The sequence below is a fragment of the Gymnogyps californianus genome, chromosome 3 (genome assembly GCF_018139145.2).
Source record: "Gymnogyps californianus isolate 813 chromosome 3, ASM1813914v2, whole genome shotgun sequence".
NCBI lineage: Eukaryota > Metazoa > Chordata > Aves > Accipitriformes > Cathartidae > Gymnogyps > Gymnogyps californianus.
The window spans coordinates 125,937,376-125,962,585 of record NC_059473.1 but is presented as its reverse complement, the minus strand read 5'-3'; the positions used below and the strand labels follow the sequence as shown (position 1 = coordinate 125,962,585).

Below are 25,210 nucleotides of genomic sequence, written 5' to 3'. Positions count from 1 at the left end.
CCTTCATCTAAACTCCATTACCCTTCATTTTCAAACACATGGCACCTCCAGTTGGAGCCATATATTAAGAAGAGCTTCATCTCCCGGCAAAGGAGTTCTTTTGAAACTTCAGCCATCTACTGTAGCACATCCACAGAGCAGAGCTCTGGAGAACCAGCTATCATCGTTGCCCTGCCAGCAAGGCAATACCAGCTCTCTTTAGCTTGCGAGATGCTCCCATGCATGAAAAGCAGGAAGAGAAACTGAATGACTTTTAGAAAAGCATGGTATATTCCCATTTTGGAGACAGGGCACCTGAGGCAAAGAAAGATTAAATTCCTTACCAAAGACCATCTAGTGAATTTTCAACAGGATCCAAACCAGGAGAGGGATGAAGCAGAACAACTGAACCCTGCCACTTCTCAAGAAATTCCAGGTACCAAAACTTTACTGCCGAGTACTCTGGTCTGCTGCAAATTATGATTACGTAGGTGATCACTCTATTACTGCAAAGCTCTAATTCTTGTGAATACAGAAGCAACTAAACTTGACTTCAAAAAGCGCTCGCTACTGGCCTAATCCTTTTGCCTTCAAAGCACTGAGAAGGCTTTTCTGTCGGCTTCATTGGCAGCAAAGTTCAGCTACTTCTAGTAACTTCTGAAAATCTCACCTACCACTATTAAAGCTGCAGCAACATTGTGAGAGCACCTCCTTGAAATAAAACACTTGGATAGATGATTGTGTTGGAAAAACACAGACATTTTAAGGCTGCATTCTAATCCCCTAAATTTTGCATATATTCAGACTTGGTGAATCTTAGAAATCAAAATTTCATGGAGCAATTCCAATTGCTTTCTGTCTGGGACTCTGTTCAAGATCTTTAAAGCAGGTAATTTGAATACAGCCTTTACAGTTTGTTGTTGAAGGCTAAGAGAATGAAAATATAATGATAATCATTGCTTCAGATTTCCCCTGGGACATAAAAATAGTAACACTTGCAGCAGTGTGTTATGCTGCACTTTGCAGCGGTCGAAGGCACTTTCCATTCCCACCATCTTCCAGAGGAGGATCGATACAAAATGGGCTCTAATGAAGAATACATGGCAAAATGACAAACACTGTAAAGAGAAAGATCCTTAAAAAACAAAGAGCCGCTTAGAATCAAAGTCCTCTTCTGCCACTGAAATACTTCAATATTAACATTTATGCAGGTTTTAACCACGCAGTTGGTAAATAGCAACACTTTAATTATTAACAGTCAAAAAGACAGTAAGACAGACGTTCATTTTTATTTTCTCTAAGATATTGCTTCATCTCACAGCCCTCTCCGTGTTGCGGCCAATCCTTTTACTACAGAAATTCACTGACCCAAATCAAAAAGGTCTTTTAATCACATCCAGTAACTCACCCACCAAGACCAGACAGCACTGCTATACTCCTTTCAACTGACCTCCTGCACACACAAATCACAGAACTCTTCCAAAATGCTGGATTAAAGAAACTCTTTTCAGAGAGATAGCACATCTTGTCTATACTCCAAGCAATGGCAACTCCACCATTTCCTCTCGCAAGCTGTTCCAAACTTTAATTTTCCTTGCAGCTAAGAAACCATGTCTTATTTCAAGGTTGAATTTGTCCAACTTTCAGTTGCTGGATCTTGTTATGCCTTTGTCTACGAGATTGAAAAGCCCCCCACTATGCAAGAATAAATGCGTCTTCCTTCCAGTTGTTATCACAAGTCTAATGCCACATGCTGGCATCAGGAAAGTCACGAAAGCAGAGACACACAGCACTGAAAACTAACATTACATTAATCAGTCTCCTGCCTATGGATGAGCACTTGGACTGCCTTAACACAAACCTGTGTGTGTGTCTATGTGTACTGTGTATTTGATATTTTTCAATCCCTCCTGTTAAGGAAAGTTTAAAACAGAGACCAACCAAAAAACAAGTGTCGTTGACTCTCTAGTCTGAAACTGCAAGTGTTGATGTGAACCTTGTAATGGCTGAGGGAGAGAAGAGTCAGGTTGGGATCTTCTGCTCCCGTGATCAGAGGTGTCCACCTATGCTCTTACAGAGTAAAGACATTTTTACTGTAAAGCGCAGTTGAACCTTTCTGGTAGGATTGCATTTTCCACAACAAAATGAGATCTGACACATACTACGTGAGCCCAAACACCATTGTTGGCCAAACCATAGTTGTTCATAAAGAAGAACGAAGCACACGGGTTAGGTTACTCTGAAGTCTCTACTAAGGCCTTCATCGGGGACAACTCTCCTTAGGCTTAAGGTTGGATGCTGTCTTCAGTCACCAGCCAAAAATCCTCTTGTTGGCAATGAAGAGCTGAACAATGAGTGAGGATGGGATCTGAAACTCATACAGTCAAAAAAATGGAGGCTGAATAATCAGTGAATAGAATCAGGAGAGGACTAGAATTTTAGCACACATGGTCTTGGTCCTATGGAGGATTTTCCCAGGGACAGACATGCACAGATATACACCAGCCAGTATTTTAACATCCAAGTTGCAGCTATACTGGCAGTGGTGACTACCGGTGAGTTCTTTCTAGATTTTTGGGACACCTCTCCAAACTTCTCCCTTTTCCCTCTTCACCTCCAAGTTTTATAAGTGCAACAGCTCTTGGCTTACACTAGAGAGGGTGCAAGAAGACCGACCCAGCAGGGAGAGTTGGCTGAGCAAAGTCTGAGTTGAGTGAGGTGAGCTGGATCTTCACTCTCCAGGACTGGAGCAAAGGGGAACAAGCAGGAGCACAGCAAAGCTTATCAGTAATTAAAATCCCCATAACTTTTAAGATCTGAAATTCACTGATGTGTACACTAGATTATAGCATGTGTATTTAGAAAGGGACACAGCTAGGTTTTTACATCAACATTAAATGTGTATTTTCCAGATTTGCAAAGTGTGCATAAATGTATGATCTCTGCATTAGAGGTAGGAGCCAGAGTTGCAACTCTGGATCAAAATCAAACCAGAGAAATCAAAGACATGAAACAGAGCTGTGAAACTACTGGGCAGGACAGACCCATTATGAACTCAACACATTGCAAGTCCTTAGAAAAAATAAAGAAAGAATAAAGTTGTAATACATTCCTTGGGGCAGGGATCAGTTTTGTTCAGTGCTTGTGCAATACCTAGCGCTCAGAAATCCTACTAAGGGGTCCATTACTCATGCTACTATACTGCAGTAATAAAGTAAATGGAAGGAAAATTTTAAAAGATCATCAAAAGTGGATCACATGCGACTAACACAACAGCTTTCTCCGATAAGACAACTGCTGTGGGAATTGGGGCAGCCACAGCCCGTGCTTCATGAAGCACTAGCAAGGTACCACAGGGGAAATTACAAACTGTGGATTTCTACAGCAGTCCTGAGGTGGGGAAAGTGCTGGTTAAAGCAAAGATATTCCCAGACTGGGAATACTGGGCTGTTGCTACAATTCCTGCAGGGTCAGTCTTGAGCTTACTCCCATCCAATTTTTATTAATGACCTCAGTACAGAACGAAGAGTGTGTTCAGAAGGCCTCACTGAAGTTTGTAGAGGCATCCTTAATAGAAAGAAAGAAAGATCAGGCTATCATAGAGGAAGAACTAGACGACCTCAAGAACTAGAGTGAGAAAAACAAGATGAAATTCAATAGCATGAAATGCAAGGACAGGGACTGGGCTAATACCGAGAATTTCTGCTGTGAGCTGGCAGCTGCTGGAAATGACAGAGGTGAAGCATCCAGGTTTATTAGTCCATCCCATGAGAGCTGAGAGTCACAGATATGTCACGGCCATGAAAAAGCTAAATGCAACTCCAGAAAATATCAGGTAATTCTAGCAAAGATGAGCTATTGCTATTATATTGGGCCCAGCAAGATCTCATCTGAACTACTCGGAAACTGTGGGTAATTTAAGTTCAAGTAAGATATTCAGAAGGGTAGACTAGGGCAGGAGAAGCTGTCTTGTAAGAGGAAACTAAGTATTTTGGCTTGTTCAGCCTGGCAAAAAGAAAGCCAAAAGGAGAATTTGATTATTCTACATGAACAGCACAGGGAAAATACAAACAAAAGGGAAAATCTATTTATGCTAAAACATGATGTTAAGAGTAACTATGTGCAGGCCAGCCATGAATATGCATAGGCTGGAATTTAGGATGTTTCTAGCCATCAGAGACAGTGGGGGTTTGAACAGCATTCTAGTGGAAAGAGCAGGGGCAAAAGTCTTCACAATTTGAATCTGGTGCCTTACATTTTTTGAGGCACATTATAAACTCTAACTGCAGCTGGGTTCTGGCCATGTAACCCATGAGGGCACTTCCATTTCTAGGTGGAAATGATTACTTATAGCCTTGGAGCTTGCCAGGTATGAAGAGATTCCCGCCCAGATCCTAGCCCCTAAAAAAGATGCAATTCGTATACAACAGAAAAATATCCTCTCCCAATCATTAGAGAAGCCCAAAGATTTTAAGATCTGCCTGCCTTCAGAGGGAGTTCACCAGGCCCTAGTGATCACAGTTTCACAGAGGTTTTTACAATAAGTAGTCCTCAGCAAAATCTGAATGGAGAACAACCTGCCTCATCCTCCATCCCTCCGCTCACCTTGCTCCTCACACACATCAAATCCAGTTTCTGGATGCAGAAAAGCATCTTCCAAGCGTACCTTTAGTAGGAAAAGAGTGGCCAAATATTCCACATGCTTAAAAGCTGTGCAATAGCCCTTTCACAAGCAGGGATGATCTGTATAGTCAGTTTTGTAAACAGAAGAAAAAACATGGTCTTCATCCTGTCATTTATATTTGGATGGCATTGTTAGGAAAGGAAGATAATTTACCTCACCTCCTACCTCCCTGCCTCTTCTTATCCCTTCACTATTTAAGTACCAGGAGCTCTGTTGTCGAGTCACTTGAAACCAGACACAGACACGCACAAGAGATTATAGTGCGGGCAGAAGTCTCAAACAGATTCAGCCTTGGCTTTATACCATCTGCTAAATCAGGCAGAGTCTGAGTGCAGGAAGTCTGCAAGTATCAGATCCTGCAGAGGAAACAAAAAGATATGTGGTCAAACACATGCACCGAAGGGGAAAGGTCTAAAGATTTAAATATGCCTGTGGAGTAAGCATTCATGACCAGCAAGCATATTAAACAAGGCACAAGCATGCTGCAGGCCATTGTGTAGTAGAATGGAAATTGAGGAATCTTTCTAATGAGACTTAAAGGAACAAGGGCATTCCCAACAGAGAAGAACAAACATCCTAGAACTAAAGGCATCTATGTAATCATTAGTAGGTGATCTGAGTCAAGTCTTGTTGCGGTTTCAGCCTCAGATTTTACAGAATCCAAGCGTTTTAAATGGGATGATTACGTTGCTAAACTAACCCTAACTTAATAGATCTTTCAGTCTCTGTGCGTCTGCTACAATTCTCTCTGGAGCGGATTTTAAAGTCTCATTAACTTCAGTGGATGAAGAATGCCACAAATATCTGAAGTTTTTGATATTATTGCTTGCAAATGCCTACATCTTAGCTTTACTCTTCCATAGAGCCAACATCTAGTGGAGAAATAAAACAAGCTGAAGGGGTAGTCCTGCAGTTTTGAGCAATGAAACGAACTTCTTCTTTTCCATATACATGTTCCATGTTCAACTAATGGACCAGGGCTCCAGATCAACATGATAAACCTTGCCCCCAAAGCCTGGAAATCAAACCAGAAAGATCATACTGACCAAGCAACAGGAAATAATCCTGGGTGGGATTTTAAACAGTAGTCTCATTACAAAAGCTAACCGCTGGCTTTTTGCCAATCCTGTGCCAAGAGACAGTTTTAAGGAGGTATTTAAAAAGTGTAATGAAGTAGATTTATGGCTGTTTAATGAAGCTCTTCCCCAGTATGCTGCATAGCCTGGGAGCAGGCAGGAAATAGTTGTCTGAGGAACTTACAAGAGGATAGCGGAACCCAGAACCAGCAGAAGCAGAAATCAGCCTCCAACTTGAATGAAAAATGACAGGTAGGGGAAGCAAGGACGTGAAATATCTTCAAAGTAAAGGCAAGAAGCTTACAGATGCAAAAGATGAGTCATTTGAAAGATATGAAAAGGGCATCAACCAAAATATTCAAAATACAGTAACCAGTTTATGGGTCAGAATGTCAAGTCAGAATGTGATGTTGTTGAAGCATATTGGGAAGAGAGAGGTGAGTGCCTGGCTAGAAGAGAGTGTTATCTTACAGCCAGCCATCAAAAATGAAGGAGAAACAAACCTAGATATTAATGAGAGCAGGCAAAGGCAGGCTGAGAGCAGAAAAGCAGATCCGCGTTTCATCTATCTAAATAGGACAATCTGTGGCTAAGACCAACCAGAGAAAAGGTACAGCAAAAAAAAAAAAGCAAAGGAAATGAAGGATAACACATTCAAAGCCCACAACAGAGGGGAGGAAGGAGGAGAATTCTCTGCAGCATGGGAGGCTGAAGGGCCAGGAGAGAAGAGACACGGCAGTGAGGAGGGAGACATTTTTAAGAAGAAAAGAACGGCTGATTGCATTGAACACCGATGACGTAAATAGGAAGACGGCAGACTACAGTGGTTCTGGCTTTGTCTAAGAAAAGGTCGGTAAAAGCTGGGACAAGAGGAGTTTTCGTGGAATGTCAAAAGGTGAAGTCAAACTCGGAGAGGGCCTGTGCTAGAATGAGGGAGGGACTCCAGGCAATTTTACAGACAGTGGATTCAGTGAGCTTGGAGCTGAAGGGAGGAATGATAGTAGCAGAAGCAAGCAGGCTGGTTATATTTCATTTACTTTATGGTAAATGAGACTACGGCATCTTTATACAAGGGGGAATAGTCAGGGGAAAAGGAATAGAGAGGTCAGGAGATTGGATAATGTGGGGTCACCAAAATAAGTTGAGGGTTAGAAGAAAGACAGAAATTAAAACTTTTTAGTCCCTGAAATATGGAAGGAAGTTGGAGAGGTAAGATGAAAGCCATGTTTTGCCTTTCTTTCTCTCAAAAAGGAATTGGCAAGATCCTATGTGGAAAGAGAAGTCAAGACAGAAGGGGAGGGTGTAGTGAAAGCTACATAATTATAATGGGCTGCCAAGTGGCTGTTTTCCTACTTCTTCTCTGCAATAGTTCCTTATAATTTCACTTCATGTTGGGTTGCCCATTGCACATTAACACTCTCCTATACTGGCCTGTGTCCTGAAGAACTTGCAAATGGAGCATTTTAAAAACACAGAGCCCTCACTGAAGTCAGTCTGCTGCTGAAATCAAGTGATCCGCACCATTGTTCAGCTGTAATTAAACTGAAGGCACATTATTTGCTCAAACACTACTGTTTAATTTATCTGTTTGCTCCAGAAGGTGTTTTCCATTTTCCCATCGTTCTCCTGTGAATAGACAATGCCTAACCAATTTCCAGGAAGCAGTCTTTTTTTCATTATTTTTTAAAGTGAAAGGCAGATGCTGAGAAGAACAAATTAGTTAAAGTGTAAAGGTTTCCACAATACCTCTGAGAGCCATTCCAGCCTGGTACCTTGGGACTATTAAAACCTCTCTCTAAACAAGGGCTGCTCTGAGTGTAAATCTCATTAACATACAACAGTCCTGCTTGACCTGACTTTGCTCTTCGGTGAAGTGATTGAAATGTAGACAAGCTCCAGAAGTATAAATAAATTTATATTAGTCTGACAGGCCAGAATCTGAACCACTGAAACAGTTTTGGAAAGGAAATTTCACACTACCATACCATCAGTCTGTATTGACTGAAACTATGCTGAGCCAACTGTTTGGTTTTCAAAAGCTTTAAGAATCCAGACAGAAGTTTGAGCACGTGTCCATTTCTGAGAAAGGGCTGTGGGTGTTAGGAGAGGGCCCTGATCAGGACTTCATTGAAGCAGACATTCTTTTATGAGACTTTTAGCTGTACTTTAGACACAAGTCCTAGCCCTGGAGCAGATCCAGCAATTACTTTTTTTTCCAGGGTGGATTTCATCATTCCCTTTTTGGCTAACATGGTTTTGACAAATAACAAGCCTTCACAAGGTTTGCTAGGAGCTATAAAATACCCTTTCCAATTGCCACTTGAGCCTTCACAGAACCCCAGAGCTGGTGGTAGCCCACATGAAACAAATGCTCTTTCCTTGCACTATAGAAATTCCTATATATTCAGGCACCATTAAAGCGTCTTCCTGAATGAAACTACTGAAAAGGGGACATTAAGCAGCAAATACTCCCCATCAGGGAGACTCATCTATCATATGTGCAAGCCCGTCTTGCACAACCCACCCAGTAGAAGGGAAAGTTACAGCTGTATTTTGCCACCGCTGTGTAAGCCCTGCCTGAAACCAACAGGCCATCTGCATCAGCCTCTCAAAACCAACATCCTAATGACCTCTCTGCACAACGGGACAGACAGACAGGGCTCTTCTGCTGGGAGAGGGAATGAGGCAAGCCATGCAGATGGCACATAAAAATTATTAAGGAGGTGAGGTGCTCATTTGGGGGGCTAGCATCAAAGGAAATACAGGCCCCAGAAAAAGACAGTCTTTTCCTCCTTCTCCCATTTATTTGAAAACCAAACAATGATCCTTTGGGATTGACTGTTGTGACTGGTTACACAGAGTAGGAGAGATCACATAGTTACACTTCTCAGCAGTTATCAGCTATGCTGCTAAGACTCAAAGACCAAAGTCAGAGAGGGTGGGAGACAACGTACCATCCCTCCCATGCCTTATCACCACTCTGCAGGTCAAGCTGGAAGCAAAAACTACCCTCACATGGTGATGTGATGAAGACACGCTGAAACAGATTGTCCTGGGGAGACAGTCTGTGATTGCTATTCCTCTAGCAAGTTCCCTTAAAAAGAATGAGCAAGTTTTTTTTTGAGCATGATTTGCATATCTCAGTGCTGGGGAATGGCATCCTATTAGCAGCCCTGAATCACAGCCTTGCTCTCAGAGGCAAGTACCCAACCACTAATGGGTCTAACTCTCAAAGAACCCCCTGAGACAAGCAAACACTACCTCCCTGACACCAATGGGGAAGGACAACAGCTTTCCTGAAAGTCTCAGAGATGATCTGGTCTACCTAATTTTTGTGTCCTATTAAAAAGTCTTTTCAGGAGCATCATTACATACCGCAGCTTTTTGCAACAAGTTGGTCAGCACAGCTTTGGAACCAGGGAGAATACCTGAACATGGAAAATCACATGAGATGTTTCTACTCCCTGAGCACAGATAGCTTTGAAATTAGGACTCCTGTGTGAATATAATTTGATGTTATTTGTTACAGGAAAAAAAAGAGCCATTTCTGTCAATATTCCTGTCTGTGCAGCCTTCTGCTCGAACTCTCCAAGTTAAAGTGAATGCAATAGAAAGCAGCTCTCATTTTCTACGTGCTTCTTTGATACCCATTCCCAGGTTGCTGAATACCACATTGTCTACAGTGCATCCTCCCTCCAACATCCCAGCAATTTTGGTAAGTACTCTTATTTCTATGCACTGTTTTTACCTAGAGGTAGAGGAAGAATCCATTTGCTTCAGTGACAGACAGCATCTAAAAACCACTGGAGATCTGGGTTTGAGAAATGGAGAGCATTTTCACATTCGTGGCTTCCAATGAGACTGAATCTACATGGCCTCTCGAGACTCAAGAGTAAGGGATCTTGCTGCCAACAGCCAAGCTAGTAAGAGAAACACTGACTTGTTTTCTGATGTGGTCTAGCCCCATGAGCATAGCACTGCCTTTGGACTAATAAGCTCTGCCAGGGAACTCTGCAGTCCTTGGTGTCCTTTCCAATGTGAGCTGCATTTTGTGTTTTAGACTTGTGCTGATCATACAGGAAGGCTCCGACAGAGCAAGAAACTGAGCCTGCGACTCCCATGGACCAGTCTAGCTTTTAGACAACCCTTCCCCTTGATAGGAACTTCAAAATGTATGAGGGTTGGTGAATATTCATCTGTAGCACCGGTGCTAATTTGCATTCTGTTTGCAGGGAAAGCTGGTATCCACCCTCTTCACAGGGCTGACACATGGGATAGGCTCACATACAAAGGCTCACTTACACCCGCACAGTTTAGGGGAAAACCCAAAGCTTCAGTGGAATCTAAATAATAGGTAAGCCACGTGCTGGCTCTCTGCACTCAGAATGTAAGATTTGTTTTGGTCATGCTGGTGAACGGAAGCCACGTTTTACTAGTCTTAGGTTTAAGAGAATCCAATAAATATGCAAATTTCCAAAACAATTAAATATACATGCCACCATGGAGTTGCATCCAAGTATATTTTCTAATTTAAAAATTCCTCCTTGTCTCTGGCAGTCCTCTAACCAGTGGGCTGGGCAGGCTCCTAACAGAACTGATGCACAAAGTTGACACACGTGAAATGGTAGCAATGGGTGCTGCGGACTGGCTGAGGGATTTTGTTACATGGGTACCAGTTCTGTACTTCATGTCTGGCTTAACTAAGAGTACTTCCTCCCTCTACTCTCTGATGAAAAGTAGACTCACATATTCAACAGTTTCCAAAGGGCAGTAACACCTGCTTGTAAAAAGCCACTGTCACCTTTGATCCAAGGACACATTTGTGCTGATTGGATTGTCAAAAAAATATTTTAAGATCTTGTCTGTTAGAATATGGGTCACCCTTTGTATTATGGGTACATTTATATTTGATTTATGGGGTTAATAAATTATTAATAGATGTTGCAGGCATAAGTCATCCACATTATAGATGGCTACAAGCAACCCATTAACCTGTTGGACTTCAGCAGTCTGTAGGAATTAACCATTTATTGAAACTGTTGTAATACAAATGAGCCATTTCACTACTATGCCTTTAACAGTGAATGCTGCTCCTCAAGGGAACTGGTATTTCTCACTGCAGGTACAGCTGGGGAAGGAGAAAGACAACTCCTGGCTACTAACTCCCAGATTCTTTGGATCCTTTCCATGGCCCTGGGCCACTAATTCAAACTGCAGTGCCTCAACTTACTCTTATTTAAACTGGAGATGACTGGCTTGCCTCACAGGTGGCTAGCAGAGATTGCCCTTTGTTCCGCATTTTGAGATGCGATATATCCTTGCAAAGGACAATTAACCTGAACATATTTTTTGCTTGCCCACAATGGTTTTTTTCAATTCCCGTTAGTTTACACAGTGAAATTCTCTCTCAGAAATGCTTCTTTCTTAGCCCTCCATTTGACAGAAACTGCTTTACATGATCATAGTCAACAGTAAATCACAGCCACAAGGTATCTTTAGTCAAAGGGGCTACTGAAGCAGTAGCTTGAATTTGGCTGCATGAGCAAGAAGCCACCATCTTTTTCCCCATTTTTGTTACTCACTTCTGGCATGATTTCGATCTTCTCATAGCGCCGCTTGTACGGAAGAGTCAGCACCTCTGCTCTGCGGTAGGACATTGGCGGAGGCTGGCAGTCTATCATCAGATCTGTGCGATGAGACTGGGTGGGTGGTGGCTGAGTGTACTGCTCTGGGCAAACTACGTGGAGAGGCTGGAAAAGAAGAGTGCGGTGACTTATAAAAATGTTTGGTTGATTCTGGCCCTACAACAGTACTCATTGCCATAAGGAGGTTTGCAGACTGTTGTTAGCAAGCTGATTTATTTGTATGAAAACAACATCCAAAAAATGCAATTCAGAAGACGCAGTCAGTATTGGAACAAACTGTTCAAGGAGCAGGCAGTCTTTGCTTTGTATACAACAGTGTCCAGAGTAACAAGGCCTAAATTTGTGTCTTTAATTACCACTTTAATATCAGCAGTCATGTTAGCTGCCATAAAGATAGAAAAAAGAAGAAAATTCAATAGCTTTTTCTTCCAAATCCTTGTCATCTAAATTGGAAGCAAATGACAGTAGTGGTGGAGACCATCACAAAATGGCATGGAGTGAGGCAGATGTATCAATATGCAAGGCTGCAAAAACATTAGCACAATAAGCAACTTTCATGTTTTCATGACCTGTCAGCAATATATTAACAAAGCATAGACAGGCTGGTTGCCACAAGGATCACTGCAGGATTTCAGGAAGCCAAAGAACAAGACCGTGTTTCTGCAAACTGTTTTGGAAACAGCATTATACTTCAGTAGTAACATGGAAGAAGATGTTTCTCTGAAAAACAGGCAGTGGCAATTGCTATCAGTTGTGCAGTGACAAGCCAGCTCACAGAACAATGAGGTACAATGATCCAGACGTTGTTAAGATGTTTGGAAGAATATGTATTTTTGTGTTCAACAAGTTGAAGACAGAACAAAGGGAAAAGCTCAGCCAGGAAAACAACTGGGTGTTATTTTAATTATGTCATGAGTCAGAAAGCAAATTTCAGTAGAAACAAATTGGATGGGCAGGGAAAGGCCACTAAAGTCAGAAAGAGTCAAGGCGGGAAAGCAGAGACTACGTGAATGCTCCACCCTTCTTCCTAGACAGAAGTTGTCTGGATTTTGCAAATGGAGTAAGGAAAGCAGTGGATTTGGAAGAAACGTGAGAGTGAAACTCCAGAACAGCAGTGCCAGGACCAAAGCAAGTATCAACTGCAGGATAAAGAGCAGAGGAGATGGTTAAAGCTGAGGATGCTGAGGATACTCAACACTTGGTACCCTTTACATTAAGACTGTATTTGACACAGCCAGGCTTATACATACAAACAAGAAAAAGAACAAGGGAAAAAGTTATTATGACTATATATACCTAAAAAGGAGGAAAGGAATGTACCTACACAACATTTGCTCTGCGCTCTAAGCTTTTAGGGATCTTCCAGCCACTCTGTGCACAGATTGGCAGTCATGTCATATTCATTTTGGAGCAGGATGATAAAAGAGAGCTCAATGCTGCGTGCTCTCTCATGGAAAAAAGGACCCGGGTGTTGTCTTAATTTTGCTATCGTTTAATGTAACAGTTGTTCACAATTGACCTATTTATTTTAGGTGTGTGAAGGAACATAAGGAAAGGCAACAGAAAATTCATTACCTGGACTTCTTTGAGTAATTTAGACACCTGAATAAAATTCAGTCTTGTGTCAATGGGACAGTAAACACATTTCATCGCCAAAGGTTGATAAGGAGCCAGGGCATCCAGGTAAGAGAAATCGGGTTCTGAAAAGAGAAATGTTGAAAACGCTGAACACCTATTAAGAACAAAGATGGCCCAATTCCTCTCTGATTCCACATTCTAGTCTAGACAAGCTGTTGTTCAGCAATGTTAATTCTGTTATAGATTTTTCTTCCCTTCTTCCTTCCCCTACCCGTTATTTTCAGTTAATTTGATGAAAATTATGCCCACAATTAGTCTTACCTTAATCAAGCAACAGAGCAATACTAGTTCATTTGAACACATTATTGCATGATTTTTATAACAAATTTAATCAAGACAAAAACATCATCTCTTATTTTTAATCAGATCCTGTAAAAGAAGGCAAGATGTATACATTTTTGGTATCATAAGGTAACCCAAATGTCAGTTTGTTTTTCACTATGACAAAAATGCAGCATAAAGATCGTATCTTGATAAACGTGTACCAATGTCCTCTGCTGCAGACACATTACCTCCCAACTCCTCTTCTTCCTTACAGTAGATATAAGTGCCAGGTTTAGACTGGTGGAAAAACAAGGGTCTAAATTTTAATATAACCCAAGAGGACTTGTACGGAGCCCTCCTGTTGAAGGGACAGGCAATTAGGCTTTTTACAGTTATGCCAGCAGAGCAGTTCTAGTTCAGGCCAGTATGAACTGAAGGTTGCTTGCGGTAGGGGCTATCCAGAAGGAAAGACAGGTTGTGATAACTTTATTAGTTGGTATCTTTATTAGACCTAGCAAGTCTCAACTTCCCTTTGTACTCTTATTACTGACTTTTAAAAATCAGATTAGAGGGAAAAGTCATGCACTGAATGGGCTTTTACTCACACAGAGAGTAATACAACGTTGAAAGTACTACAACATTGAGAATACTACAGAAAAATACTATATTTTTGGTGAATGAAAAATATAGGTCTCATAGGTGACACAGTGTAGGATACACGTAGCCACTTGATTCTGGAGGCCACCAACTAACGATGTGGAAAAGCTTATGCCATCACTATCTACCTGATAATCGTGGGATAGATTGCATAAAGGGAATGCTAGAAAAAGAGAAACTGGTATTTGTTTGTAAGTACAGAATGAGAAAAAGAGAAGGGGATGCATGAAAGACTTATCTGCGAGACTATTCTGAAGCACAGGGCCTCAAAGGACAACCTGCAGAGTGAAGCGCAGTTGCGAACCACCAAGCCTTGCTAGAAAACAGTATGAGGTATTTCTCTGGTATCTGCTCAGGCTGTGTAAAAGGATGAACTTAAAGGAAACTTAAATACAGAGACTTCAGTCTAGATTTAGACAGCCTTCTTCTATGTTCTTACACCACCCTGAGGAGAGCACTGGCTGGATTTCTCATGTAGACAGCAAGAAAAAATGTCCTTAAAACTTTACCACAGGAAGTTCAGCACCCAGCATGGCATCCGACGTTCAATATTGGGCCTCATTCTACTGATAAAGACAAGTTAATTGCTAGCCTAAAAATCTGCTGCTGGCTAAGCATCAGTGATCATGATGTGGTTATATTTACCCTGTGAGAACAGAATATAGCATCAGCCAATGATACATACGTTTGGAACTGTCAAAGGGATAATTTTCCCAAGTTTAAAGCAATTGTCAGAATAACCGCCTGGCAACATCAAAGTGAGAAATATTAACAAAAAATGATAGTTGTACAAGAACATCTTACTAGATGCCCAAAAAGCAATGAATCTACAAACATGAAATAAAAATTATACTGGGCAAAAAGCCATGCTAGTTAAAAGCAGATGTGTTAGTGGCAATGAAACAAAGCCTAAAAATATCGATATAAAAAATGGGAGTTAATGGCAGTTAAACTTAATAGCAATGAATAGAAGTTTAAAAATAAGAATACTGAGAAGGTAGCTAGTTCAATAATGATCAGTGGTCAATTAGGGTTAAATCAGAAGACATTTTAAAAATCATTGGGGAAAACCAGAAAAATTAAGTCAGGCACAGGTCCTCTGCTAGAGATGTACAATGAAATTGCAAATAGTAAGTTTGAAAAGTTATCAGAAGAGAGCTTTTCCATCCCATCTGGTCTTGTGGATGACACAGAGATTTGCTTGTATCTGACAATGCCATGAGGCAGCACCTATTCAGACTAAATATTTTTGAATCAGTAGGCTCAGATAATGTATAGATGTGGATTTTTGGATCTAAGAATCCAAAATGGCATCCAGTCTATCATCTCTCTGAACAACTAATAAGAATGTAAGAGCTTCGGAAAAGTGAGAAATTCTAACCCAGGACTTTGAAGATTTAGAACGTGTGAAAAACATAACTTGAGCTAGTCTCACAGTGAACTCATGTGACATATATGAATAGCTGTTTTGAAACCACCAAAAAAACTGAAGTCACCTTCTGATGGAAGACAGCGCTTGTCAAGGACACATATTGACTTTTTCTGACAGAATTACAGGTCTTTAGCTTTTCCCCCAAGACATCTGATTTACTACTGTGTGACACTGAGTTATAAAATCTTCCACTGAAGATGCACTAATGTGGCACGCATGAGCTGTTTTTAAGATCTCCTAGGGAGTTAGTTTTTAAAGCATTGTTGTTATCGGAGAGAGAGCAAGAAGCAGACTTCTTTCTACCGTGTTTTCTTCTAGAATTTCTTTGTGGCTTAGTGGCATTCAATATTTTTAATCAATAATCTATTGAATACTGCTTCAGCGGTAACATTTGCAGCTGACACAAGCAAGCAGAGCAGCACTGCAGCTCACACACAGCTGGTGTCCTGTCTATTGGCTGCAGCTGCCGTTTTAGTCTATGTTCTCTTGTAGTTGTTTTTTACATTACAAATTGGAAAGGTGGAGACTACCTAGCTCCTGTGGACTGAACAAGCAGTGTCATCATTAACAATACTGCATGGCCTGCAGTTTAAAGGTCCTAATTACTAGAAACTAGGAGACTTTCACAGGAAAAGCTAGAACATCATCTGCTATCACATACCGCTTCAATGGACCAAATTTCTTTCATAACTACAGGGGATTTCATGTTAAAACAGGAGAAGCTAAATGATTAAATAATAAAAATCCTGGGCATCAATGGAGGTGCTTCAGATTTCCTCTGGAGTTATTAAGAACAGAAGAATTTAATCTGCTAGGAATTTCTGTAGACAAAGATGTCTTTGTTCCAGCTGAGACAGTCATAAGGAAGTAGGAACATCCTGCCGAGTGGATATGCCTACAGACAGAGACAGAGTCCAAAAGCCACAGATAGACAAATTTAGGAAACAAACCACCACAAGCACCTGGAATCACTGTGCACTCCAAGGTCATGACAACCAAAGCAGATCTCAACTGGAGTTTCATTTGAAGCGTAAACTGGGAATGAATCTCAAAGATCATGACCTAATGTATCCACAGGTTGTTACGACTGCCATTCAGATGCCTTAACAACTTGCCAGGGCCACGTTCTAATAGAAGTCTGCTCCGTTTCCTCATTTCACGGAAGGATTACACTTTATTACAGAAAGGTCAATTACCTCTCCCTACAAGAAGGCACAGAATAAGAGTTCTTTCCATTAAAGGCCAGTTTCTGACACCCTTGCTGATGGTGGGTAGCACATTCAGAACACGATTAATGCCACAGATTTCCTAGGGATTCATGAAATACACTACCCAGCAAAGGGTGTACATGCTCTGGTTTTAATTGAAGTCCCAACTGGAGCAGAATTCACTATTTCCAAGACAATGCATATCTATATTGCAATTTTACCAATTACTGTAATTAGGGCCTATCTCCTGAAACTACCTCAAAGGTCAGGAGCGATGGGTACTGTAACAGCTATGACGTTAGTGCTGTGGTACCATGCACTATTTCCCAGCATAAACACAGTCTAGATTTAAGTGTCTTATCTGCTCAGCAGGAACCCCCTCGTATCTTCCCTCCCCTTGCAGCAGGGCTAATTACGCACTTCTTTAAATCCTTCCAAATTGGTTTAGCAGTATAATGATACTGTAACACTTTTTGGTATCAATATTGTGAAAGAGTCAAAGGGACTTGCTCGTCACTAGCCTCACGTCTACAGTTAAAAAAACAAAGAAGGAAGGAAATAACCCTTTCCCAATCCCCTTTGCTTTAGGAGGTTATGTGCTTTCCAGCAGTCCTATTCACTAAAAAGAGGAGGAAAATAAGCTTAACAGTGGGACTCCATCACGCCCTTGCTGTGGGAGTAGGTTTTACCAGTTACTCAGTGTTCTTCTCTCCATTTCTAATTACTTTGTCCTACTCCAAAATCCACACCTTTTTTATCTGGCTAAGTTATATATCTAACACATCTCCCAATTATACCAGAGCTCGTTATACATAAAATCAGTAGCAATGGCCTAAAGTATTATTTTCCTTCTCAGATCTGAAGAATGCTAACTGTAGGGTTCTGTCTGGATGACACATCGGGTATAAAGAGGAGGCACGTGGACAGAACATCAGTTTGAGAGAAGGCCTTGAAGTATTTTTGAAGGAGATCAAACTCTGGAAGATATCCCCTTTGCTAGATTTCACAAAAGCTTCATGTTTCCTCTTAAATACTTTGTCTTGCTGTTAATGATTGGCATGGTCCCAGGATGCAGCTGCCCTGTGGATCTCAGACCACAGCTCATTCTGAGGCGCACAGGGCTTGGTTCATTAAATCCATTAAAAGTAGGGTCAGCACTAGCAGCAGACTGGGAGAAGCGGAGGAATTTAAAAGACCCGTTGTGCCCCTGGCAGCCTGAGTCATTGAGAAAGGAAACAGCTCCCCAGGGTATTAGCTAGAGCCGTACCTTCAGCTTCAGATATGAATGTGTCTGTCAGCCAAAAAGCGTCTGAAAAAAAAGCGCAGCCAAAAGGCAGCAAAGGCATAGATCACCACTGCCAGGTCTGTATAGGGTGCACACTTGTGAAACAGCAGAGATGACAGAAACATCTTTAGAAACAGACTGTCTGGTTGCCTGAGGTTTTGATGAAAGGGCAGGAGAAGGGACGAGGAAAAGTTTGTGATTCCAGTGGAATATGGAGAAGAAGTGTTTCTCCTTTCTGACCAGCATCAGTTAGGTCTTGCCTGGGTTTAACTTGCAGCCAGCTGCTTTTAATCCAAAAATTAATTTCCTGTAGGCATTTTACTGCTGTGCATAACAAAGATTTTGCTTAGAAATGGCAGGAATAGACTCTGCATGGCAAAGGTTGGCTCTGCAGGGCTAAAATGAATTAAATGGCACAATAATTACATTTGTCCCTACAGTCAATCCTGGGGTCTTAATTTAGATGAGCTCCTACTGAAGTCAGAAACTTCTGCCCCAGAACAAATGAGTAAAGCCCCTGGGATGTGGCCACGCTTAACCAGAGTGCACAACCTATTGTTAATCTGATAATGATATCTGCGTTTTACTTACCTGTGAATATAACGGTGTTCAAGCTAGATTTTCCCCATAACTCCATGAAATGAACCACATCCCCAAATCTAAGAGAGGGATGTCCAGTGAACACAACACACGGCTGCTTGAAGTCATTGCTGAAGTCTCCGTGGATGCTGGGATAATGTTTCAATTTGTTTGTCTGAATGAGCTGAAATAAAAACAGAAATCCAGACATTACAAACTTTTCATGCCTCTGTGCTCTGTAGTTCACTGTGTTTATTTACATGGGATTATAAATATTCTACAGTTTATTTCTAATTCATCACAGAGTCCCTTCCAGCATATCCCCTAGATTTTCCAACAGTCATGACTGTCCTAAATGTTATGAAAAGGAAGTCAGAGTATGGGGCCAGGTGCCTCCAAGTCCTTGCTCTCTTTTCTTTGGTACCAGCAGTATGGTGACTGAGAGGAAACTCTGCAAACACTCCCTGCTTAGAGTTTCCTGGAGTGAACAGAGTGCTCAGCTGCCAAATTCAAAATAAGCTGCTTTTTCCTATTTGCCATGTACAAAGAGCTCTGGGCACTGATGTTTAACCTGGTTTTCTTGCATCACAGTAGCACCAGGCAATTTTGTCTTCAGCAGTATGTTGCTATGAGCTTCATTAGTGTAACAGGTTTGCACAAAGTCAAGTCTTCTGAAAAAATATATGAAAGAACAGACTGACTTGCCCTTCCTTAACTATCACTGAAACTAGTAATAACAATGAACTAAGAGCAATAAGAAGTACTTGTCACTAGGGCTGGCAAACAGAGTATAATAAGCTATGCATGTGGAACAGATTTCTTTACTAAGATGGGGAAGTTTATTTATCAAGGCACTTTTTGAAGAAGAATTTTGCTTTATTTCTCCTGCCACTGATTTCTAATCTGCAAAGCAAGGTTCAACTTAAAAAGCAATTTAATCGACTAGTCTGCTAAGCACTTTCATGCAATATTTTGCAAGTATTTTCTTGGCAGGTATATGCTTCCGTCCCCAGCCTGAAAATAACTGTAAATACAGTTTTCTTAAAAAGGATGCAATTTAACACAATGAAATCACGCACTGAACAACTAAGAACATACACAGAAATAAAGAGTTTGAAAGAGGGGAACGGTACTTCCTTTGTCAGCCAGTTTTTAAATGAGGTGGGACTGTTCATCAAAGATCTCTCCATACTTTGCTGTCTCCTGCCAGGCGTTGCAACATTGCCTAAAGTATAGAATTCCCATATGCAGGGTTCAGCAACACGTTTCTGCAGCTGTTGTGCCGTGGAACCCCAGACAATACGACTAATTAGCAAAGAGCATGTTCTTCACTACATGTCATAACATGATGTGTGCATCGCCTTTCTAGCAGAAAACCCTGCCACTCGGGACGTTCCTCTTCATCGTAACATATTTGATTTTCAAAAGAGGAACTAAGAAAGAACATTACGATAAGCAACTCTTCTGGTCTCTCAAAGCTGTAACGCATCTTTCTGGATTCTCTTTTATTTGTTACTTTTTACCATGGTAGATCTAACTCAAGGTAGTGTGCCTACATGGAAATGAACAGAAAGCTGAGAATTCTGATGCTTCTTTAAGCCTCTTTGCAACTTATGCACAACAAAGCACTTCAGAACTTAAGGTTATTATACAATTAGGTTCTTAATTGAATTTAGCATCACTGAACAAAAGTATTAAGCGTATTCAACTTCTGTCACCACCTAAAGACATGCTTTGGTGCTAGAACAGACAATGTACAAACTTACCCTCAATACCCTTTCAATAACAGAAAGTTGGCTGCACATAGGTGCCAATATTTATATCCTTCTCCCTTGCTTCTTTGAGTTTGGTCTCCTTCAAGTTCCTAACAGCAAATATTTTGCTGTGATTTTGTATTTGACTTCCCACACGTCCTGTTTATAACTGCTGTGCAATAGCTAGATGGCTGGAATGGAATTGGTATCATTCCTTCTGGGGTTTGATGGAAGATGGAAACTGCAGGTGGACACAGCCCTTTATTTCCACATGGATCCTTGGATCATGGAGGAAGTAGCTAGGGGACTACACTTTCTACAGCTTACTAGTAATATCAAATTCCTATTTAATCTTCAAAAGGGAAATTTGAAATAAACATCCAATAACTGCTCTGGCAGTTAATATGCACTGAATCTTGAAAACATTTCTGCAATTAAGACTGGTAAAGATTTCTGATTAACACATCTGGAGTGCAGTATTTAGAATCTAAACTTAGCTTCAGTAATAAAAACTGCAGTTTAGCAGACAATGGGCAAAACAAATTTGATCGTATAAAATACTGGCATTTAAAAGAACGGGTAGGAAATGGCCCCATGAAGCTTTTCCCTGGCTTTTTTTGAGGGAAGCCAAAAGCCTCAAAACTGAAGTTGCAAAAGCTGTTTCAATTGGGTAAACTGGAAGAAGGAGACAACTTCTACTTCAAATATTAAATGGGATATGTGACATTCCAGGGCAAAACTTTGTCAGGGACCAGCAGATAGCTAAGTGAAAGACATTGCTACAGCTAATGTTTATGTAACACACTTCTGAAAATCATAAACTGTTCTTCCAGCATCCCATTTCACAGGTTCCTTAGGATTATATATATTTGTATACAGTAGCATTCAAATCTTTGCTAAGATGTGAGCGCAGCACTCTATGTGCAAAAGCATTCTCAACAGCCTATTTCATTGCTATACCTACACAAATGTTCATTGTTTATAAACATAAAAGCTGTATTCTCTTCAAAGCATTCTGGAAGCTTCAAATCCCTTCCTATTACTTTGTAGAGACACACAGGACCTCTAAGCCAGTTTTCAGGACCTTGGGTTTTGTCTGTGTCATTCTTTTTAATTTTTTTTATTTCCAGCAACAAAACATCTAGCGTAACACTGGGGTGCACTGCTTCTAACTGGGGTGCTAACTCAGGAGGGAAAAGGGACACATTGAATCCTCAGCTCCATGTCCTGAGGTGTGGTGATTTTTTTTTCATCTCTTCTTTTTATCTTGGAAGATCTTTTCTGATAAGTCTACTGAAGCTCCATACCTTAGCTCACAATCTCCGATTCTCACAGCTGGACATAGGGGTGAAAGGCTACAAAAACAAGTTTAGAGGCATTCTACTCACTCCAGTGATACAGCAGCTAGTAGATTTTAGTGTCTAGAGCAAAGTCTTTTCTAATTACCCAATCGAAAATATATGGAGCTGAACCTACAAAAGAGGTCCAACAAAATTTCACAAATCATTAAGGAGACTAGATTTGTAATGATTTGTACAGGTCTTTTATATCTACAGATGAGATGGGTTGTATAAGCACAACAGTCATTACTGTGTCATGTTCAGATCTCCAACCTGTACCAAGCCTGGGCCAAAACCAATGCCTGGCATTTAGCCAACCAATATTTTCAAAATGGGCCTGATTTCTGGAAACCAGAAGCAACATTCAGAGCATCTTTCTACAGAAAGAACCATTATTGACTGAAAGCTTAAGAGATAGAACATGGTAAAGTACTGAACCGAGACAGGGGAGAGCTGTGTTTTTTTTAAATCCCAAATGGTTATGCTTCCCTTTAAAGTGGTAGACTTGATTTACAGGGTCAGCAACTGCTGCTATAAACAGGATAAATCTCCAGAGCCTTTGTGTACCCTTTATTGAAGTGAGCCAAAACACACTGCTATTTACTCTGTGTGTGTTTGTGCGTGTGTGTTCTGTATCCAGAATTTTGAACAGATGTGGTTCTTATCAGTGAATGAGTGATGCATTTATTACTTCACCTCTCTCACTCCCTTCATAAGACCAACACTAACAGGGGCCTAATTCCATATAATAGTATAAGACAAAACATAATACTATACAATCACCTGTTTCCAGGTATTTATTGCTTTGAATGAGTTACACAGGAACTGGCGCATGGAGGAGGGAATCAACTACGAAGAAGACAAATGCTAGTATTTAAGATCACAGAATCAATATTACTCCCACCCCGGCTATTTTCTGAGTCAGAAAAAGAGGCTTTTTGTAGCCATTTCTCTTAGATGTTGCTAACAGAATCCTTAATAAGAGGACAGTAAAACCAAATTCTTCCTCCACTAGCAAATACTGATCAAGATAAATTACGTCTCAAATTTTTCTGTTGCAGACATTTAGAGAAGTCTAGATTCACTTATCTTATAGCCTGAAATCATCTATGAAAAAAGATCGAGCAGAAAGGAACAGGAACGAAAGCTTCTCATTTTGCCTTGCTAGAACAATTCAACTATTCATTTATAAAGTCTACCAGCACAAAAGGGATGGTGCAGAGTGTACAACCCATGGTTCCTGTTAAAATGGTCAGGGAGACGGATAATTCCTCAGCTGTGGCTGTGTTAGGATGGGACATTCCCATGTGCTCAAGGAATTTGGTAAAACACCACAAGTTGATTCTGGGATACCAGAATAACATTTCTAAACAAAACAAATTACTGATTTATGCTCCACAGCATTTCAGCTAGGCATTGTGGAGCTTAAATCTAAGCCTATTTAGACAATTGATCCTAGAATATAACTGATACAGTGCCTTGGAAGTGAAAGCCACCACGTCCCTCGGACAGCCTTCTGTATTCACAAGCGTTTGGAAACTCCAGTTTTTAACTCTGCAGAAGCTTCCAACGTTACGTCAGTTTGAGCTCCTTTCCCTCTCTTCCCCGTCACAATAACTGCTGGTGAAAAATTGAATTGCCACTTTTGTTTAAGCATAGGGGAGAGCCATCCACAGAGCAATCCATCCCTTCCTTAACTGACTGTTTCTCCACTCCACTTCCCCAGTTTTCCTCCTGAGAAATCACCGGCTGGCATGTAGAACAGCCCTGCTCCAGATCCTGACTCCCTCCAACAGAGTCATGGCAACTCTTACCCCAGCAATCACAGAGAAATGTCTTTAAAAAGAAGCTCTTTTAGCTTGTGCACCGCTAAAATGCTGCAGATGAGACTTCAAAAGCTTGTGCAAGAGTCTGGACACTCCATGCATATTAACTTTAGTAGGAATTGATGTCCAAATCCATCTCTACAAGCCTGAAGCACTTTAGCCCACATTCCTTGCTCATAACAGAGGGAAAGCATATTCCCTGTTCACTCGGACTGGATGTTAGGAAACAAACTGCCACCCCAAAAAATTGTATGCAGTGATTGTGCGGGCACCTACTACTACATTAAAGCAGAAGTAACAAGGAGGGAGTAGAAGCGTTTTGGGTTCTCTGCAGAGTTGAACAGTGTGTCTGGTTTTATTCAGCACAGCAGAACAAGGAATGAGTTCAAAACAGGTAACATAAATCATAAACCTGGAAAATTCCCATGCAAAGAGAATGAAAAAGATATACAACTTAGTATAGAGAGAAGAATCAGACGAAACAAAAATAGTAATTGTAGAGAAGATGAAGATACTTTTATTTATCCTCTTGTAACAATAATAAAGGGATAGTTAAGTGAAATGCAAAATACAATCATAACTGATTAAAGGAAGTAAATGCTCTTTTATACTATGCATCAGGCACCACTGGAACTCATTGCTGCAAGGGACTACATCAACAATTTGGGGGATTTTTTGCCTTGTTTGTTTTTAAATCTTGTTGTTTATACAACTAACAGGAACATCGAATTTCAGGACCAGACAGCATGCTGGGCTGGACTTGTTCCATAGACAATTAGGAGCTTATTTCCTGGCCTGACCCCTTCTGATGTATCATGCCAGGCATGTTATTAATGCTTGCTAATAACTAAGAGGCATGTCGGAGTAATTCCCTATTTTCTTCCAACAACTGAGCAGCTAAGCACATCTTTTCATGATGGGTAATTTCCGTACAGGTTACATTGCACAAGCCTACCATTACTTTGAAAAAAGTAAGGTAATTCTCTGCTAACAACCTATCCAATAGAAATCATCATTCAATGTCTGTTTCTGATGCTCATTAAAAATTCTCTTAAGTGCTAGTAAGCAGAGCTCCTGATTGTGAGGTTGTGGAGTTACAGATTTAGAAAGAGAGTGTTTACCTAAGACAAAAAGGCTGGCTGCTGACTAAGGCTCTAACTTAGTAACTGGAAGTCTTGAGTCCAAGTCCTTGCTCCCTCCTAGACTGATGGTATGGCCACGGACAGGTTATTCAGGCCAGGTCTGTATTAAGACCATTTTGCTTGGTAAAATTACACCAAAACATCATAGTAGCTGAGCCTACTGTGGATACTCTTTGCACAGGCATAACAGGGTTTCTGCCAGGGTATAAATAATTAAAATCTAATAATTAAATCTTGTTAAAGATTGTACTGAAAAGAGGTTATATAGATGTTTCACATTATGAGTTACATATACAGTGTCAGCTGCAAGATTTTGCCCCTCTTCTGTTTACACTGTTTGTTCCAACTCTGTATTTCATAGAAGAAAAGAAACCCAGCTCCTCTCCCATGCCTTAGAAAAAGTAAGCATTATGACAGCATTAAACCATAACCAGCTGTAGGTACCACTAAAACTGGAATGCAGCCCAAGGCAGCTGAGAATTACAGGAGCAAAAGGATGACAGTAGCTGTCCCTCAGAGGACAGCAACAAGGAATCAAAGGCACGTGCTGAGCACTGGGTACCTGACACGGACATCTTGGCGCTATGTTGGTGAGCATGGGTGTCTGACATGTCAGTCATCTATATAAATCTCAATATGCTTTGATTGTTTAAAACCAAACTAAACCAAACCATGCATCTTACAGAATAGAAAGGAGTAAT

At 40.9% G+C, this 25,210-nt stretch overlaps 1 protein-coding gene across 2 annotated transcripts in view; it reads right to left on the bottom strand.

The window, feature by feature from the left end:
* INTS9 (integrator complex subunit 9) overlaps nt 1-25,210 on the bottom strand; it is a 71,070-nt gene that overhangs the window by 5,894 nt on the left and 39,966 nt on the right. For both annotated transcript variants that reach the window (XM_050893689.1, XM_050893690.1), the window contains 3 exons: nt 18,460-18,631; nt 12,960-13,084; nt 11,322-11,489 (listed from right to left, as the gene is read on the bottom strand). In XM_050893689.1, coding sequence (XP_050749646.1) covers nt 11,322-11,489; nt 12,960-13,084; nt 18,460-18,631 — 465 coding nt within the window. The remainder of the gene's footprint in view (nt 1-11,321; nt 11,490-12,959; nt 13,085-18,459; nt 18,632-25,210) is intronic.